The following is a 19135-nucleotide window of genomic DNA, read 5'->3' on the forward strand; positions in this document are numbered from 1 at the left end:
AAACACATGCTCAGATACATCTTGTTGCCTTAGGAATACATCTTGTTGACTTGGGAATACATCTTGCTGCTCAAACACATCCTGCTGCTCAGATACATCTTGTTGCCTTGGGAATACATCTTGTTGACTTGGGAATACATCTTGCTGCTCAAACACATCTCGATGCCTTGGTAAGATATCTTGCTGCTCAAATATGTCATTTTCTGGTCTTTCACTTTGTTGAGTTGAAGGTATTGACTTCTCTACTAAGGAGACACATAGCGGGGCGCGATGATTGGGCAGTGAAGACGAGAGTTCTTGTAAATAGAACGCCACATCGCTATCTCCAATGATTGTTGCAGGAGGAGAATTGATCATTAGCATATTATACTTTACCTTGAACACTAAGTCATATCTTAGTTTGTCCACACATGTAGCATTATAGACAATTGAAGGTAACTCTTCATATGTAGCATTTCGGGGTACATTCACACCACGACACGAACTTGAGACAAAAGAACTAACCCCACAATCATCAGTTTTCCAGTCTCCATCAAAGAGTAGAAAAACACCAACATTCATGTGATCTGCAATTGAAAAAAATTCAAAGAAGTCAGTGACAGTGACCAGTCAGTGATAATTGCAAGGAGGAAAATGCAGGGAGGAAAATGCAAGGAGGAAAATGCATCTGTCGCAGGCGACAGTGCATCTGTCGCAGACGACAGTGCATCTGTCGCAGGCGGGAAATGCATCTGTCGTATGTGACAGATGAACTGTCGCCTGCGACAGATGCATTTCCCGCCTGCGACAGATGCACTGTCGTCTGCGACAGATGCACTGTCGCCTTCGTCACCTTCGTCGGATGTATATTTCACTGTAAAACAAATCAGCCAAGCTCTAAAAACATTATTCCATGACCTAACCTACATCCTAGACTCTAAACAACAAAACCCTAAAAGGACGAACGTCTAACCTGAATGTTGAAGACGATCGTCGATGATGAAGGAAGGATCCGTTGATGATGAAGGAAGCTTGATGATGAAGGAAGCTTGATGATGAAGAACCTTGATGAAGGAAGCGTTGATGATGATGAAGGAAGGACGGGGAAAGGACGGTTGGTGGAGAGGAGGGAAATGGGTGAAGATAGTGACATTTCAGTAACTGAAATGCGCACTACTGAATTAAATTTTTTTTTTTTTTTTTTTTAATAAAGGGTAAAAATGACCTTTTGCCTTGGCAAAAGGTCAAAAATGATAAACTTATTAATCACATGTTAAAAGTGGAAATTCCCCTCTTATGAGGGTTATTCCATCAAATTTCCCTTATAAAGATATTTGTAATGATAAGGTATTTTTGAAAGGTCATATTAATTTTTAATAAAAAAATATTATTTTTATATTAATATAATCGGGTATCGAGTAAAATGTTTCGTATGCTCTTCATCCCCGACCCCGACTATCGGGTACTCATGGGTATCGACATACAGGTACATCGCCATTCTTATACTCGGCTGCACTTCAGCCCAACCCGGAAATATATATTTTTTCTATAACAATGCAATGTAATCCCTTAATTTTATATTTTTTTGTCAATTTAATTCATTATTTATTTTTTTAATTTTAAAAAAAATCAAAAAAAAAATCACATTAATACACTTGTTTTATCCATAATTTTTTCTTTATATTAGCATTTTCACTCCAATTTTTTTTTCCATATCCTTTGCAACTCTAATTCTTGAAATAGTTATTTATATATTTTTTAAATATTATAAATTATTTTAGTTCATTTTTCAATTAAAAATAGATATTGTGTAATCAATACCCATTATGCACGTTGTTTCTTCCATATTCTACCTCCCTCGAATCAAATAGTCAACGAACCTTCAAGAGATTTTCTTTGATTAATCAATACATTTAAATTATAAAAAACTAATCATCAAAATCATCAAAAAGATCATTCAATAAATAAATAAGTTATCTTAACTAGTTGCATTTTCTAATTTCAGAAAGTTTACTATTTATTTTTGTAACTTTTCCTTCAATTTAAGCATTTTTTAAGAATATATATCTAAAATATTTAATATCTTAATTATACAATAAGTAGATATAATAGTTCCATCATTTGAAGCTAGGACTATTGACTTTTTTTTGGTATTAAAACACATGCAATTACTATATATTTTGAAATTAATCAATTTAGTATAATCCTTTTTACTTTGTTATTATGAATTAATTAATTTACAAAATTTTGTTATTATTAAAATAAAAAATTATCATGATCCCAAAGTCATAGTCATGAACATGTTACAATTTGTTTTTATAAGTTAATACAATATAATATTCAAAATATATAATTTCAAACTTATTTAAATAGTTTAAATGGGAAGAAAGTATAATCTTAAACATGTGACATGTGCCCATAAATTCTTACTTTAAATCAAACATGTGACATGTTTTTAGAGAGAATTTGGAGATTTATGTTCAAATATGGCAGATTCATGGAAGAAAATGTTGAAAAGATTGAATGAAACAGTATCAAACAACAAGATTGGCAAATTCTTCAAATTACAAGAAAGAAAAACATGTTTCACCCAAGAACTAAGAGCTGCAACCGCCACATTCCTCACCATGGCTTACATCATAACCGTCAACGCCACCATCTTAACCGACTCCGGCGGCCCATGCTCCGTCTCCGACTGCTCTCCTCCGGCCAGTCCCCAATGCACCATGGAACCTAATCCAGGTTACCAAAACTGCCTCTCAAAAGTCAAAACCGATCTCATTGTCGCAACCGCTTTATCCTCAATGATCGGGTCTATTTCCATGGGAATTTTCGCAAATTTACCTCTAGGTCTAGCTCCGGGCATGGGTCAGAATGCTTACTTAACTTATAATCTCGTCGGTTTTCATGGGTCCGGACCCATCTCTTATAAAACATCGATGGCGATCGTATTAGTGGAGGGTTCGGTGTTTCTCCTTATCGCGGTGTTCGGTCTCCGCTCCAAATTGGCTCGTGTAATACCTAAAAATATTCGGTTAGCTAGTGCGGCGGGGATCGGGCTTTTTATTGCGTTTGTGGGCCTACAATCGAGTCAAGGTGTTGGTCTTGTGGGACCCAACCGGGCCACGTTGGTTTCTATTGCGGCATGTACGAGTAAAGATCCCGCCACGGGTATATGTACCAGTGGCGTGATGACGAGCCCGACGTTCTGGTTAGGAGTATTCGGGTTCGTCATAATTTGTCATGGGTTAATCAAGAACGTTAAAGGTAGTATGATATATGGTATTTTATTTGTGACAATAACATCGTGGTTTCGTGACACCTCCTTTACGTATTTTCCAAACACACAAGTTGGGGATTCGAACTACAAATACTTTCAAAAGATTGTGGATTTCAAAATGATAAAGTCAACCGCAGGTGCGATAAGCTTCTCAAATTTTAACACGAGTCGTGTTTGGGTGGCTATCGTGACTTTGCTATACGTCGACGTTTTAGGCACCACGAGCACTCTATACACAATGGCGGGGATCGCAGGTCTTGTAAAAGAAGATGGGAGTTTTGAAGGCGAATATTTTGCGTATATGGTGGATGCGGGGGCCACCGTGGTGGGGTCCGCTTTGGGGGTTTCGCCAATCGCGACTTATGTTGAGTCGTCGAGCGGGATTCGAGAGGGAGGTAGGACTGGTTTAACTGCTGTTTTTGTGGGGGTTTATTTTTTTGTGTCAATGTTTTTCATACCATTGTTTTCGAGTGTGCCGGCTTGGGCGGTTGGGCCTTCGTTGGTTATTGTTGGGATTTTGATGATAGGAGTCGTGAAAGATATTGATTGGGAGAATATAAGGGAGGCGGTTCCGGCTTTTGTGACGATGACTTTGATGCCGTTGACTTTTTCGATATCGAATGGTTTAGTAGGTGGGATTGGGATGTATGTGGTGCTTAGTTTATATGATTATTTTGAGGGTTTGATTAAGTGGGGAATGAATTTTAGAAAGGATGTGGTTAAAGAAAATAATTTAGAGACAATAGAGATGATATAATTAAGTAGTGTTTATTCACAATTGGATAAAAGTTATTTGTAATAATATAAACATTTTATGAGAGGGCTTTGTTTAGAAATATTTTATTTGGGTTTGAACAAATTATTTTTTATAGTTTGTAAATATATATTTTTTCTATCATAACCTATAGTACATCTCTTTATTTCTTTATTTATTATTATTTATGAAGCAAGCATTGAAAATGAGAAAATATTAACTTTTGTTTCTCCCCCAATATTTTATAATGTTTTAGGTTTGTTTACATAAGTGACAATAAAATTATAATTTTAATTTTATGAGAATTGATATTAAATTATAATTCAATTTTTATGTTTTTAAAAATTATATAATTATAATGTTTGAAAAAATATATAATAAAATTAATTTTAATATATATTATCTAATTGATTAAAACATTAGTTTTAATTAGAATGATTAAAGTGTTAATAAAAAAAATTTAAGTTTTGATTTTTATTAAAATATTATCGTTCAACATGTTAAATTCATAGACTAAAAATAATTATCGGTTCGAAATTAATTTCTTAAATTCAAAAACAAAATATCGGTTTAAAATGTTAATTTCTTAAATTAAAAATATATATATATATATTAAAAAAAATGTTTAACTTATTAAATTAAAAATAAATAAAAAGATATTGGTTCGATATTTGAAAATCCTAAATTCAAAAAATAATTATTAATTAAAAACTTTAATCGTGTTTTAAATAATAAAATAATAAGTTTTTTAAAAAAAAACATAAAAAATAAATTTTAAAATTACGACCTAAAATAAGTAGAGAATTATAAAATTACACTAAATTTAATTCTAATTTTTATCCGGTAAAGGATAGTTAACCGGTTATAATACGCTGTCAATTCTTATCTAATCCTTGTATTATTTAATGATCCGTATAAACAAGTGAAACATTAAAAAATAATTTAGTAAATTGTGACATGTTCACTAAAATATTCCTTTAGTGATAAAGTATTTATTAAGAAAATAAATAAGTTTAACATAAAAGAAATAAAAAAGAAAAGTAACTTTATCATAATAGTAGTTTTTAAATTCTAATACAACATTTTATGATAACTCATCAGGATAGCTCACATTAATTATGTATTTGATAATCAAATATAAATATTTTACCTAATACATTTAAAAAAATTCAAGTTTTAATATCCACTGATAATGTATGTCATGTTAATAAGAAAAATATATCACTATGAGCCTTGTATTGCTTATAAAATTAAAAACTAAAATCTAGGAACATCTTATTTTTGTGAACAATAACATTTTAAGACATGCTTAAATATATAAAAGAAAGGAGTAGATTTTACTTCTTTCAAATAATTTAACATTTTTCTTTTAATTTTAGAAGCCAAAATAAATCACAACAAAGACATAACCCTAACTTTAACACTATTTAGTCTTTAACTAAAACTCTTGTTACTTAAAATACATACTGAAATAACATTTTTTAAAATAATTTGAGATTGAAAACCAAAACAAAAAACAGTGTGACCTCCAAATAGTCTTAGGCAAATAAGTTTACAAATTACAAAGTTTAAACAATCCAAAGAAATCCCATGCAGTTAAAATAGTTAATAATTCATTTCGACATGGTAAAACCGCCGCGCCACAAACTATAGATATCGGGATTACTATCGGATTTGAAAACACAAAATTCATTAGGTCCGATGTTATTTGCCTCCGTAAATTCATTCCATCCATTTCCCATAGTATTGGTATTTGTATAAAACACAGGCCATAGTTTACCATCGAATCCTCTCAGCTTAATCTGCTTCCCTTCCTCCTTGGTAGGAATCGGAAGTTCTTCCAGCCTCCTCGATGAACTCTGCATCAGCAGCCACAACATAAATTGTATGATTTTTTTACGATAAAAAACTATTTCAAGATCAAGAGTGAAACCTCGGGTTCTCTTTTCACTGGCACCCTAAAAACTTCATTTTTATCCTCCCCTGCATTTATTAAGATTAACAAATATTATAACCAAAAAAAAGAGTATGAAACTATCTAAAAAGTCTCTTAGATCATACCTGTTACAATATTATTGTCAATTGCCTGAACAGGATCTTCTTTGCGGGTCTGAGCATTGCCTCGTAAAGTGTCAGCTAAGAAGATAAACAAAAAAGAGAATCACGAACAAATTTCAATTAAAGAAATTATAAAAAAGAGGAGAGAAACTAACTCGATTTCAAAGGCGTCTTGTTGCATTCCTCTAGCTTCTTTGAATTATTCGGAATTGCTGTTTTATCAGTATTATTACCAATTAAGTGTCAAAGTCAGAGCATTGTCTTGTCAAGTGTTAACTAAGAAGATAAACATAAAAGAAAATCTCGAAAAAAATTCAATTAAGGAGATTATAAAAAGGAGGGGAGAAACTAACTCGATCTTGAAGGCGTCTTGTTGCATTCCTCTAGCTTCTTCGAATTATTTGAGGGAATTGCTGCATTATCATTATTATTGCCAATAAGTCTCGAAGTCAGAGCATTGCCTCGTAAAGTGTCAACTAAGAAGATAAACATAAAAGAGAATCCCAACCAACTTTCAATTAAGGAACTTATAGAAAAGAGGAGAGAAACTAACTCGATCTCGAAGGTGTCTTGTTGCATACCTCTAGCTTTATTGAATTATTCGCAGTTGCGGGAAATGCTGATTTATCAGTATTATTGCCAATAAGTCTCAAAGTCAGAGCATTGTCTTGTAAAGTGTTAACTAAGTATATAAACATAAAAAAGAATCCCGAACAGCTTTCAATTAAGGAAATAATATAAAAGATAAAAACTAACTCGAACTTGAAGGCTTCTTGTTGGATTCCTCTAGCTTCTTTGAATAATTCGCCTTTGCGGGAATTGCTGCATTATTAGTATTATCGCCAATAAGTCTCGAAGTCAAAGCATTGCCTCGTAAAGTGTCAACTAAGAAGATAAACATAAAAGAGAATAACGAAAAAATTTCAATTAAGGAAATAGTAAAAAAGATAGAAACTAACTCGAAGGAGTCTTTTTGCATTCCTCTAGTTTTTTCGAATAATTCGCATTTGCGGGAATTGCTGCCTTATCAGTATTATTGTCAATAAGTCTCGAAGTCTTTACAGCAACAGATAGCTTACTACATGGCCCAACAACTGTGGTGGCATCTTTTTTAGCTTGTTGTTCAATTGCAGTAGAACTTTTCTGTTGCTCGAAACTCGATAAGTCAAATAAGGAGATTCTTTGATCAACATCTTCATTGTGTCCAGCAGCATCTCGATATAGCATAAAAATCACGTCATCTGATAACTTAGTTCCAGAAGCAGCAACAGTGTTTTTATCAACCGGGATACTCACATTGGTTTCGTCCATTGCTGAATTACGCTTTTTCGAGGGAGCACTACTTGTATGGGCTTGAGGATCGTTAGGTCTTTTCCTTTTATTAGAGTCGTTTTTTGAGAAGATAAGTTTAGGACAACCACTTTGATCGAAAACTTTGATTAAGAAACGACAAGGCTGTTTCAACTTGAAAACTAGTAAATCGCCAATTTTCAGGTTATGTTTTTTCCAAAAATCATTCCATCCCTCTTGAAATGCCAATTTTCCATCAACAATGGATAATACCACCTTACAGATTTGTTTGTTGACGTCTTCAAGCTGAATTTCCTTATCAACCAAGTTCGTGACTTTTCTAGCAACTTTAGGGGGCAGGAACTGAAAACACGAGAAGAAAACAACAGATCATTGTCAATTGTTTGTTTTCAAATCAATTTTAGCCTGTGATTCTATACAATAATCAATAATGATCTCTTCTCATCTAGGGTTCTATCTACTCACATTCATTATCAAATTCATGATTTGTTTCCATTAAGTTAAACCCAATTCTAACTCAATAGCTATGGACAGAATGAGATCAGACAACTGATTAAGCTAATACAAGTAAGAGAATCTTACCAGAATTTTTGAGGAATCAGTATCGAACATCACTTTGAAAAAGGAGATAATATCAGGTACATTTGGGGAGTTTCCTTGATGTAGTTTACATTTCTGATTGCATTCTTCACATGGTTTACTACTCATTGTTCTTCTTCCCATCTGTAAATATGATTCAGAGAGAAAGACCCTTTTCTTCAAACAGCTCTAAAACGTAAAAATATTCAAAGAAAATAACATGATTCAGAGATGACATTAACCTTTTCTTCTTCTTCTTCTTCTTTTCAAAACCCTAGTTTACTATTTGTAACCCTTGAGCTTTTCTTGTTTGAACAAGGAGAAAATCTTTGGCTTGCTAGATGGAGTGTTATATAACCAAAATTTTTTCCAATATCATGAATAATTTTATCAACCAATTACTTAAATAAATATCTTTTAAACCTATTTTTGGAAAAATAATATTTTTATTTTTTATTAATATTTTTACCATATAATTTAGTTTTTTCAAAATAAAGTTATTTAAATAATGCATGCAAATTATGAACCATGTTTGATTATAATGACAATTATAATTACTCTCTTTTTAAATTTAAATTCTCGTAAACAATATGTGATTTCTTAATTTCGTTAATTAATATTAATAAATATAATTAAATATATAATATTCTAATATATTTTATAATAATTTTTAAATTATTTTTTATAATAATATATATATTGTAATATATTACCATATATATTATATAGTTCCTTCAAATAATTTTATATTTATTTTCTTTAATAAAAACGATTACAATTGAAAAATTTATCGATATTTTTAGTATATCAAAAATATTATATCATAAAATATCGATTTTTTCAAATTTAGGTATATCAGTATATATCGAAATACCAAAATAATATTTATAAATATAAATATATATAATTCTTATAAATAGATAATGACTACTAAAATTATAAATAAATAAGTTTTAATATTCATTTTTTAAATTAAATTCACATATTTAAAAAAAAATATATCTCTATTTAATGTGTGATTATTTTTTTTAAACTCAAAGTTATTTATTTATGTGGCTAATCTTACTTTTATAATTTCTGTACCGTTTTACTCTTTACTATTTTTGATATCGTGCGAAATTTCGAAATACCGCAAATATTTAATAATCGATATGTTATTTGTATCATACCGAGGTTCAATACGGTATAAGTGTTTTTTCATATATCGAAATTTTCAATAATGGTGGTATATAGTAAGAATGAATATAATTTTTCGTTATATCCTACCAATTGCCCTATAGACGGTGTCCTTCGAAATAAAATGAAAATGGGATAATAGTATAGAAACTCGAAATAAAATGAGGTCGGACGATAAATACTCTCTTGATCCATTGTCATCTCTAAATGCAATAAAATTTAGGAATTAATAAAATTATTTTAGATGTTTTTTTTTTTTTTATAAAGTTTTAGTTTAAACTATTAATTTTATTTATATTTTTAACCATCGTCATTGATTTTGATTTTTAACAAATAAAAAGTTTGTTATAATAAATAAGCTCAATTCTCATAGGCTTCACAACAACCATGTACTAAATTTTAATTTTAATAGGCTCAATACTCATGTATATTCTAAGTACAAAAAGAAATATAGAAATACCAACAAATATCTATTATTTAATATTTTTTCATAATTACAATTCAAATCTTAATTATACAATACACATTTCAACTTAATTCAGAGTTATAACAAGTATTAATTTAATTTAGTAGGTTAAAAATGACTACTTATTTTATTATTATCTTTTAGTTTTAAAAAAGTTTAGAAAACTAATATCCCTAAACTTTAATTCAACGAGAACTTTATTCTCTTCAAAAATGATTTGTAGTATCAGTTATTTTTTAATTAATAGTAACGACATAAATATTTTTTTTAATAATAAAATAAAATAGAAATACTAAATTAAGTAAACTCATTTTTATTTGAGATATTTTTTTATAACATTAAAGTTAGGGCAGTAAAAAATAATTCGACCAGTCATCTCCACACAAGTCAATTAAAAAAATATTGGGTTAGGATTGGCGTTTTTAAGTTCGGGATCTGGAAAAAAATAGGGTTGGGTTGAGTTGGGTTCGGGTTCAGGTTGGTTCGAATTTGGGTCGGGTTCGAGTTGGGATTTTTTTTGTAATGCACCTACTTTAACCCATCGACCCAACCAAATTAACACCCCTAATTAAAATTAGGGTGCCAATTTTAGTCCGTCACGCGGTATTGAATCTGAATTGTTCTGTTATCGACATTTTTCTCTAATTTGATTAGTAGTTGACCGGGATAATATTTGTGTCCCTATTCAATCTCACCGAGATAATATTTGTATCCCTACTCAATTTCACCCTGTTTATGCCCTTAACATTAATAAACAAAATTAAATATATAATACCATTAATATATTTATTTATTATTATATTTGATAGGAGTTTTAAGTATATTTTTTTTAATATTATAATTTATTTTTAATATATTATTCCATTTTTATTTTTCAATATGGTATAATGGTGCCGGCCAGAATTTTCGAAGTAGTAAAAAAAATCCCCGAAATAAAATGAAGCGGGAATGGTAATCGCATTATTCGCCTGAATCCGCCCTATTGTCATCCATAATTAAAATTGATTTTTTTTTTTTTAATTTATTCATAAGAAAAAGCAATTGTTGAAACTTAAAACCAAACACTTTTGTATTTCTCTCTCAAATCTCAAAACTGCTCAAGACGCTGAATTTCACCGCCTCCACTTCCAGAAAAAGGGCAAAGAACGTATTCCTTCGTATGGCGGCGACAGCGACGGCGGAGACCAGGCGGATGCCTAAGCCAGGACGTGGAGGAGTTGTATCTCTCGGTCTCAGCGAAGAAGAAGCTCGAGTACGAGCCATAGCTGAGATCGTCAACAATATGGTTGAACTCTCTCGCACCGGCGAAAACGTCGATCTCAACGCCCTCAAATCAGCAGCTTGCCGAAAATACGGCCTGTCTCGCGCTCCCAAACTGGTAGAGATGATAGCCGCTCTGCCTGAATCTGAAAGAGAATCTCTCCTCCCAAAGCTCCGTGCAAAACCTGTACGAACTGCCTCAGGAATTGCCGTGGTAGCGGTTATGTCGAAGCCGCATCGTTGTCCTCATATCGCTACTACTGGTAATATTTGCGTCTATTGTCCTGGTGGACCTGATTCGGATTTCGAATACAGTACGCAGTCTTACACAGGTTACGAACCTACCAGCATGCGCGCTATTCGTGCAAGGTAAGGATTTATAGATATACATTTCAGTTTGAAGACCAGCCGAAAGGTATATTAATCAGTCCTTTATGTATTGTAGATATAATCCCTATGTTCAAGCAAGAAGCAGGATAGATCAACTGAAGCGATTAGGTCATAGTGTAGATAAGGTTGGCCTTGTTTAAACACTATAGATGTTCATATGTTTTGTAAAACTATTGTTAAATAAATATGATTGTTATTTGCTTGTTAGGTTGAGTTCATCTTGATGGGAGGTACTTTTATGTCATTGCCATCAGAGTATCGCGATTATTTTATTCGAAATCTTCACGATGCATTATCGGGACATACATCTGTTAATGTTCAAGAAGCAGTATCCTACTCGGAGCACAGTGCTGTAAAATGTATTGGAATGACTATTGAAACGTAAGTTTGCTAATTTTTTCGTTAAAATATTGTTAAATGTATTCTTTATGAAAACAATGACTGAAATTTTGTAGTGAGTTGATTCTCAATTCAAGTGTTTTTATCAATGTAGCTTGTTTATGCCATTTTGTGCTTTGAAATTGGTTTTCTACTGATTTTGCAAAATATTTAGATAAAGTCTTGTTTTGCTTGCTGCCCTTTTCTAATGAGTTGATTCTAGACAATTGGGAGAACTACGTTGTTAGTTTGATGATTTAACGAGCCTATTTAGAAACCGGATTTTTTTAACAATTGTGATCTCATTGGATAATCACTAAATTGAAAGTGATTTTGTTTTCTTTTTCCGTTGGGCATAAGATTTTTTCTCCATCATGATCAACGTAATATTTTTTTTATTTATCACAAAACAGGAGACCAGACTATTGCCTTGGACCACATTTGAGACAAATGCTTTCATATGGCTGCACAAGACTGGAAATTGGAGTTCAAAGCACTTATGAGGATGTTGCTAGGGATACCAACAGAGGTCATACAGTAGCTGCTGTAGCTGATTGCTTCTGTTTGGCGAAGGATGCTGGCTTCAAGGTTTAAACTGAATAACCCTTTAAATTTGTTGGTCCTAGCTAGAATCATTGGTATAGTATATTTTACAGAGTTCTTTCATGAAAGACTGCTGAAAAGGGAAACAATTTTTTGGTCAACCTAAGTCCACTTTGTTTCAAATTGAGTCCTGTCCAGTTAGTTTTGGAAGCTTGAACTTTGATTTCTTACATGGTTCCTCAAAGTTTACTGGTTCCATGAAATTGGCTTCAAATATTTGTTTATAGAGAAATCTCATTCTCATTTGTGAAACATAATTGGAGACATTGACCCTATTTGGAAACACTTTTTGAATTTGGGTCTCTATCTAGATCTACATAAAGACAAATAAATGTTTGAATATGTTTATTTATAAGTTTAGTTTCCAAACTCTTCCGCATTTGGATCTAAATATACAAACAAAAATGAAAAGTGTTTCCAAATGGGGCTAGACCCTTTTCCCTCTTGAAATATTTATATGACTATTATGAGTGTAAGGAATAACTATAGAATGCTTGCAGTTTTGCTAACAGTTTTACATGCTTGATTCCAGGTTGTTGCTCATATGATGCCTGATCTTCCAAATGTTGGAATTGAAAGGGACTTGGAGAGCTTTAAAGAATTCTTTGAAAGTCCATCATTCAGAGCAGACGGACTTAAAATTTATCCTACACTTGTGATTCGTGGAACTGGGCTCTATGAGCTATGGAAAACTGGCAGGTATATAGTGTCAGTTCATCACTTCATTGTTTTCCTTCTTTAGTTAGAATGTATATTGTTTCGTTCCTTTAATCATGAAGCTATATATATATACACATGTCAATATTTGGTTCTACTGCGTTTGATACTGAAAATGAAATGCTAAATGTTGAATACTAAATGAAATTATCTAAATTTTTTAAGTAATTTATATGCAAGTTGATTTGATAAAACGTGGAACTGATAATATTCAAATAAGCACTTAATCATTTGGATTAAGTGATAAGCCGTGTCATGAAACAGCCTAATTCATCTTGAGTTGCAGAAACGAACCATAAATAACAAGTGGAGTGAAATGCTAATGTTAATTGCTTCTCGATTTTGGCTTTTCAGATACAGAAATTATCCGCCTGAGCAACTTGTGGACATTGTGGCAAGGCTTCTAGCCATGGTTCCACCATGGACACGTGTTTATAGAGTTCAGAGAGATATTCCTATGCCACTCGTTACTTCAGGAGTGGAGAAAGGGAATCTTCGTGAACTTGCTCTAGCTCGGATGGATGACTTAGGCTTAAAATGCAGGGATGTTAGGACAAGGGAAGCTGGGATCCAGGTAAAAGATAATTTATTATGACTGTTGAAAGAATGATTCCATCATAAAAAGAGTTGGATGAGTTTATTATAATACATGAGGCATTATCTATGTCTTTTCAGGACATTCATAACAAAATAAGGCCAGATGAAGTTGAACTTGTTCGACGTGATTACACAGCAAATGAAGGCTGGGAAACTTTCATTTCATACGAAGATACACGCCAGGTATATATATAGAAACTCTCAGTTGGCTACTTGTTTTGAAAATTTTGTTTCATTTTTTTCCATCCTTAACAGATCATCAATTTCCTTCTTGTGAAATAACACAGAAAATAAATTAATAGGGGAAAATAGGTAACATCAAACTATTGCCATCTCACCATCAAGGTGGATGAACAACATTATTCTCAATTTCCCTTCCAAATTCGTTCTTCGTTTCTTCTCACTCTAATGAAGACTCCCGACTTTCTCTCTAGTTATTTCAAAAGAAAAACTTTATCACATCCCCAGTCAAATCACTTAATTCATCAACCAAAATATTAAAATACCTTACTCTATTCTTTATAAAATTTAAATTTAAATACAAAAGATATTTTATCAATTTAACCCAAAAAACCCACGTTTTCATCAAGCAAGATTTTGTTGTCAAAACCTAGATTTTTTTTATCAAATAACCCCACATCAAACAAGCTCTAAATGGAAGGCAATGACCAACCACCCTAGCGACAATACATACCTAGATTCAAACTTTAGGACAGCATGTCCCCTGGAGCATTCTTCCATATGGCAAGAGTGTAGGGAAATTCAATTAGAAGATGAACAATAGTTTCCTCACCATCTCTACAGAATGAATATAGTAGATCTGTAGCTGACGATTCATTGGGGCTGTCTTGTTTCTACTAGCTTGTTTGAATTCAATCAATAATGTTTTTGTGTGACAGGATATTCTTGTCGGGCTATTGAGATTGCGCAAATGTGGCAAAAATGTTACCTGTCCAGAACTAATGGGAAAGTGTTCAATTGTTCGTGAGCTCCATGTATATGGGACAGCAGTCCCAGTTCACGGCCGTGATTCTGATAAATTGCAACATCAGGTATGATTAATATCATTAAATTTCCTCAAAAGAGAGATCCAAACAAAGAAGGAAAGGAAAGACAAATGGATTTGTTTGTTCTTGCAGGGCTACGGTACCCTCCTAATGGAAGAAGCTGAGAGAATTGCTCGAATGGAACATCGGTCAACGAAGATTGGCGTCATTTCAGGCGTAGGAACTCGACATTACTATAGGAAGTTGGGATATGAACTTGAAGGCCCTTACATGGTCAAATCTCTTGTATTCTAAAGAGTTTTGTTTCCTGTTTTTGATAAATTGCTAGAGGCTTCTTCTTAATATATGGTTTGGTTAAAAATAGTTAGATTTTAGAATGTATAAGTTGATTAATTATTTTATGGATCACAAGCTGAATGTTATGTTTAATTATCAAATCTCAATTTGAGGTAATATTTGTGTGAGCTCATTTTCAAAGACCTAATGACTCTTCATATTTATATAGTTGTCATGTTTTTTTTTTTTATATTTAATGAACTTATTTTTACTTTGTTGTAAAAGTTAGTTAAAATGGATAAAATGATTGTGGGTTGTGTTATTTTTATATAAAATTATTTGTTTAGAAAGATGATACAATTTCATTTATCATAATTTTTGCAAAATATAATATTATTGGAGTAATTTTTATCAAATTGGTCTTTTCTAGTATTTTTTACAAATTCAAAATTTATTATAGCTATGCCATTTTCAAGGTTTATTTGTTATTGTTTTTTCAAAGGTTAAAACTGATTCTAAAAAAAAGTTAATTATTTTTATAAATAAATAAATAAAATATTACAATATATTATACATAGAAATGTCGAATTATCAAATTTGGGCTATATAGTACACGCAAATTGGGATTTCGGATTTTTTTATGAATAAATAAAATATTAATGTGACTAATTATCGGATTTCAACCAATTTAGTGTTCTGACGATCAATTCTTTTAAATTCGATATAAAAACCCTTTAATTCACGAAAAATCAGTTGTTAAAATTGTAACAAAGAAAATATGATCTAAAATGGTGTTGCCCACCACCGAGAATCTTCTAAACCGAGCGGGACGAGATAATAAATGCACTCCCCATTTTGACAAAATAATTAGTTTTCAAATATCCTAAAAAAATAAAATAAAAATGAGGCTAACTTTTTTTAAGTTTAAAAAATGCCTGATTGAACTTATTTTATTTAATAAACAAGTTACAAGTTGGATAAGATCTAACAAGAAACACTTCATCATATAAGTGGGGACACTGCGGATTATCAGGCTTGTGGTTTAAGAGAAAAAGAGAGAACCCGATAGGAATACCCTTACAAAATTGATGCACAAGTTGATACATGCTAGACTACAAATGGTGAAACGATTTTAATCGATAAAGAAGATACCTTTCTTCTATTTCTATTGTGGGTATTTCCGAAATTCCTCACCCAGCTAACGAGGTTCACTCAAATGAATATTGGGCCCTTCTGACTGACTAACAACCACAGCTCATCAAGACAAAAATCTCTATTTCAGTTTAATGCGCCTCCAATTTCCAAACTTAGATGATGAAGTGTTTGTGATTTACAAGTTTATCAACAACTATGTCTCCACTCGATTTCCAGGAATTTCAAGAGAAGCTTTCAACCCATCTCAGACCATGGCATCGTTCTTTTCAGTTCTGGGTTCGAGCTACCAATATCTATACCGGTTACAAGGTCTCTTCCTTTTCTCTCTTGCATGTTGGTTCATCGGTTTCATCGATATATGTATTTTTATTTATGGGTTTTGCATTTCTGCATCTGGGTGATTGGGGAATTAGGCGTTTCAGCTTCGAGTGAGTTTTGTGAAGGATGTGAAAAGGCAAGAGTTAATGTGGGAGAGGCAACATGAACTTGCTGCTGATAAGATATATGATTTGTGTTATGATCTTGGTGGGTTCTTTCTCAAGGTATGAATAGTCATCTGTCTGTATTCCTTTATGGGGTTTGAGATTCAATTTATTGTAGTGATTGTGATTGGGTTTTAGATTGCGCAAATTGTTGGAAAGCCTGACTTAGCTCCGGCTGCATGGGTTAGAAAGCTAGTCACGCTGTGTGATCAAGCTCCAGCAACTGCTCCTGAAATCGTTCGAGTTATGATTGAAAAGGAGTTAGGTCGAAGTGTTGATGAATTGTTTGAAAGGTTTGATGATATCCCTCTTGGTTCTGCCTCAATTGCACAGGTCTGCCATTAAAACACGAGTTTTTGTTCTATATTGATCATTCATACCCTTAGGAATCTGTGTTTTCTTTAGTAAATTTGTAGTTCGAATGAGAAATCGCCAAATTTGTAGGTGCACCGAGCAAGACTTAGAGGTGATAAACAAGATATAGTTGTTAAGGTAAGACATCTGTCTGAAATTTTTGAAAATTTTTGTTGATTTGTTAAGTGAATCGACATCTATGATAATACAGGTGCAGCATCCCGGAATTCAGGATATCATGATGACAGACATACGCAATCTGCAAGCTTTCGCGCTATATATGCAGAAGACAGATATCAAATTTGATCTCTTTTCTGTAACAAAGGAAATGGAAACACAGGTGTTATTTTTTTACTTTATATACTTAAATCTGTTTTTTTTTTCTGAATCATAATGTGTTCTTTTCATTCCCACTTGTTCAAGATTGGGTATGAATTTGATTTCAATAGGGAAGCTGATGCTATGCAAAAAATAAAAGCTTTTCTGCATCGGAACAACAAGAGAACTCCTGTTTTCGTGCCCCGAGTATTGCCAGACCTTGTCACAAGGTAGTATCGGCTAGCTTTTTCTTAAATTTTTATATACCTATTGACATTTTCTTGATAGGAGGGTTTTAGTAATGGAATATATCGATGGCATACCAATATTGAAGCTTGGAGATGAGATGGCTAGAAGAGGAATAGATCCCAAAGGCAAACTCGCGACAGCAGCAAAACAGTACACTTTTTTTATTGGGTTTTCGATCACTTTCTGATTGGTGAAATCATTTAAAAAAATTAATTGTGTGTAATTATGTATGCAGGAACATTCTTGAAAGTTTGACACTTGTATATGGGCAAATGATTCTGAAGAGTGGTTTCTTCCATGCAGATCCTCATCCTGGAAATATTCTAATCTGTAAAGGCTCCCAGGCAAGTTAGTTCAACAAAAAAACGTACTCAAACCTAGTTTTTTTCTAATTTTTGCTTTGTTTTCAGGTGGCTTTGCTAGATTATGGACAAGTGAAAGACCTTCCAGAAAATTTAAGACTTGGATATGCTAATCTTGTTCTTGCTTTGGCTGATAATGATCAGATAAAGGCTTCAGACAGTTTCAGGTTAAGTCTAATAAGCCAATTCTGGGAAACAAATTTTCGTCAATTAAGTGTTTGTTGTCTTAAGCATAAACGTTTGGTTTTCATTTTATTTAGGGAACTTGGAATAGGTACATTAACAATGTGTGAAGATGAACAAAAGGAGTTGTTTAAATTGGCGCAAACAATGTTCGATACCAAGCTACCTCCTGGAGTTACGATGTTGCAGCCCTTCGCCGAAGGATCTTCCATTAAAAAAATCGGAGTTAAGGTCCGTATGTTTCTGAATCTGTGTCTAACTTATATGACAACAGAAAAAGTGTTTCCAAATAGGTCATTTGTAGTTTAGGGTTCAATCCCCACTAAGAAAGCCCTATGTTCATGTTAGCATTCTCTAGAGAATAAACTCGTTTTTTTTTTCTATAGAAAGACAACAAAAACTATCGAAACTACGATTTCAAACAAAAGGTTGAACACAACTTGAAAGCATAATTTCTTTTTTCTTCTCACATGATCAATATTCTTCGGATTTAGAACACTATCAATGCATAAGAAACATTAATTTTTATGCAACATTAATTTAATTTATTATTATTGGAATGGGTGCAGGCTTTTCCGGAGGAATTGTTCTCAGTTCTTCGGACAGTACATTTGTTGAGAGGACTTAGTGTTGGTATGGGATTGAACTATTCGTGTGCAGAACAATGGAGGCCGATTGCAGAAGAAGCTCTATATCTTGCCGGTAGACTAAATGGTAAAGATTCTAAAGAGTAAAGACAGTATTTAAACAACGTTTTTTTTTGTGTTTGATCATGGGTGGTATTGTTGTTTCAGGGAAGGATTTAAAGTCTAGAACGATTAGACGAGGTTTGATTAAAAGAACCATTGGGAGATTGGTTGGGTTTCAGTAGAAATGCGCCAAAATGATCCCAGCCTTGTTGTTAGAGGGAAATGATGCGTTAAAAGACACACACAACACACACACAATCGAGCTTTTTTGTGGCTGAAAAAGTGTCGTTCTTCCGACATTGTTAACTGCCCACAAAATGGGAATTGACTGTTCCTAAGAGTTTTTCTTCTTTGTTGTTTTCATATGAAGTTTTTGGTTGGGTTAGCAAAGGAAACATGTTACTTGTTATCTATTTCAGTTAAATTTACAGAAAATGTTAACAAATTTATTTGTATTTTTTTTTCAAGCATCTCATTGTGTATGTTATTTTTTCATTTAGATCTTGAAACTG

The 19135-nt window shown here is 32.5% G+C and overlaps 4 protein-coding genes across 7 annotated transcripts; 3 read left to right on the plus strand and 1 right to left on the minus strand.

The window, feature by feature from the left end:
* Positions 1–1034: 1034 nt before the first annotated feature.
* Positions 1035–4016, plus strand: LOC124912902 (adenine/guanine permease AZG2). The gene is made up of 2 exons (XM_047453540.1): positions 1035–1136; positions 2439–4016. Exons 1-2 carry the CDS (start codon positions 1035–1037, stop codon positions 4014–4016), a joined length of 1680 nt encoding a protein of 559 aa, XP_047309496.1.
* A 1504-nt stretch (positions 4017–5520) lies between these two features.
* LOC124918380 (B3 domain-containing protein Os02g0598200-like) lies at positions 5521–8101 on the minus strand. 4 transcript variants are annotated; one of them, XM_047458570.1, is made up of 9 exons: positions 7965–8101; positions 7031–7724; positions 6828–6893; positions 6625–6690; positions 6425–6484; positions 6227–6283; positions 6075–6149; positions 5947–5996; positions 5521–5872 (listed from the first exon to the last, which is right to left on the minus strand). In XM_047458570.1, the coding sequence occupies exons 1-9, from the start codon at positions 8088–8090 to the stop codon at positions 5627–5629; spliced, it is 1440 nt and encodes a 479-aa protein (XP_047314526.1). In that variant the 5' UTR covers positions 8091–8101; the 3' UTR covers positions 5521–5626. The 4 variants fall into 4 exon arrangements, with proteins under 4 accessions (XP_047314526.1, XP_047314522.1, XP_047314515.1 ...); XM_047458566.1 differs by having other exon boundaries at positions 6425–6547; XM_047458559.1 differs by having other exon boundaries at positions 6828–6956.
* Positions 8102–10682: 2581 nt separating this feature from the next.
* On the plus strand, positions 10683–15100 carry LOC124920417 (elongator complex protein 3). Its single transcript, XM_047460907.1, has 9 exons — positions 10683–11232; positions 11309–11378; positions 11462–11634; positions 12045–12219; positions 12767–12933; positions 13306–13525; positions 13627–13731; positions 14448–14600; positions 14688–15100. Exons 1-9 carry the CDS (start codon positions 10763–10765, stop codon positions 14847–14849), a joined length of 1695 nt encoding a protein of 564 aa, XP_047316863.1. The 5' UTR covers positions 10683–10762; the 3' UTR covers positions 14850–15100.
* Positions 15101–15892: 792 nt separating this feature from the next.
* On the plus strand, positions 15893–19093 carry LOC124920418 (aarF domain-containing protein kinase 1). The gene is made up of 12 exons (XM_047460908.1): positions 15893–16295; positions 16400–16528; positions 16607–16801; positions 16913–16960; positions 17034–17162; positions 17246–17370; positions 17429–17539; positions 17625–17733; positions 17800–17918; positions 18012–18165; positions 18504–18648; positions 18729–19093. Exons 1-12 carry the CDS (start codon positions 16182–16184, stop codon positions 18803–18805), a joined length of 1455 nt encoding a protein of 484 aa, XP_047316864.1. The 5' UTR covers positions 15893–16181; the 3' UTR covers positions 18806–19093.
* The last annotated feature ends 42 nt before the right edge of the window (positions 19094–19135 follow it).

The sequence above is a fragment of the Impatiens glandulifera genome, chromosome 1 (genome assembly GCF_907164915.1).
Source record: "Impatiens glandulifera chromosome 1, dImpGla2.1, whole genome shotgun sequence".
NCBI classification, from domain to species: Eukaryota; Viridiplantae; Streptophyta; class Magnoliopsida; order Ericales; family Balsaminaceae; genus Impatiens; species Impatiens glandulifera.

Coding starts and splice junctions, on each gene's coding strand:
- LOC124920417 (XM_047460907.1), top strand. CDS start 10,763: ATGGCGGCGACAGCGACGGCGGAGACCAGGCGGATGCCTAAGCCAGGA. Junction 11,233..11,308: donor ATGCGCGCTATTCGTGCAAG/GTAAGGATTTAT, acceptor TATGTATTGTAG/ATATAATCCCTATGTTCAAG. Junction 14,601..14,687: donor CTGATAAATTGCAACATCAG/GTATGATTAATA, acceptor TTGTTCTTGCAG/GGCTACGGTACCCTCCTAAT.
- LOC124912902 (XM_047453540.1), top strand. CDS start 1,035: ATGAAGAACCTTGATGAAGGAAGCGTTGATGATGATGAAGGAAGGACG. Junction 1,137..2,438: donor GTGAAGATAGTGACATTTCA/GTAACTGAAATG, acceptor ACATGTTTTTAG/AGAGAATTTGGAGATTTATG.
- LOC124920418 (XM_047460908.1), top strand. CDS start 16,182: ATGTCTCCACTCGATTTCCAGGAATTTCAAGAGAAGCTTTCAACCCAT. Junction 17,540..17,624: donor CTCGCGACAGCAGCAAAACA/GTACACTTTTTT, acceptor TTATGTATGCAG/GAACATTCTTGAAAGTTTGA. Junction 18,166..18,503: donor TTAAAAAAATCGGAGTTAAG/GTCCGTATGTTT, acceptor GAATGGGTGCAG/GCTTTTCCGGAGGAATTGTT.
- LOC124918380 (XM_047458555.1), bottom strand. CDS start 8,090: ATGAGTAGTAAACCATGTGAAGAATGCAATCAGAAATGTAAACTACAT. Junction 6,957..7,030: donor ATGCAAAAAGACTCCTTCGA/GTTAGTTTCTAT, acceptor TTATCTTCTTAG/TTGACACTTTACGAGGCAAT. Junction 6,548..6,624: donor CAAGACACCTTCGAGATCGA/GTTAGTTTCTCT, acceptor TTATCTTCTTAG/TTGACACTTTACGAGGCAAT.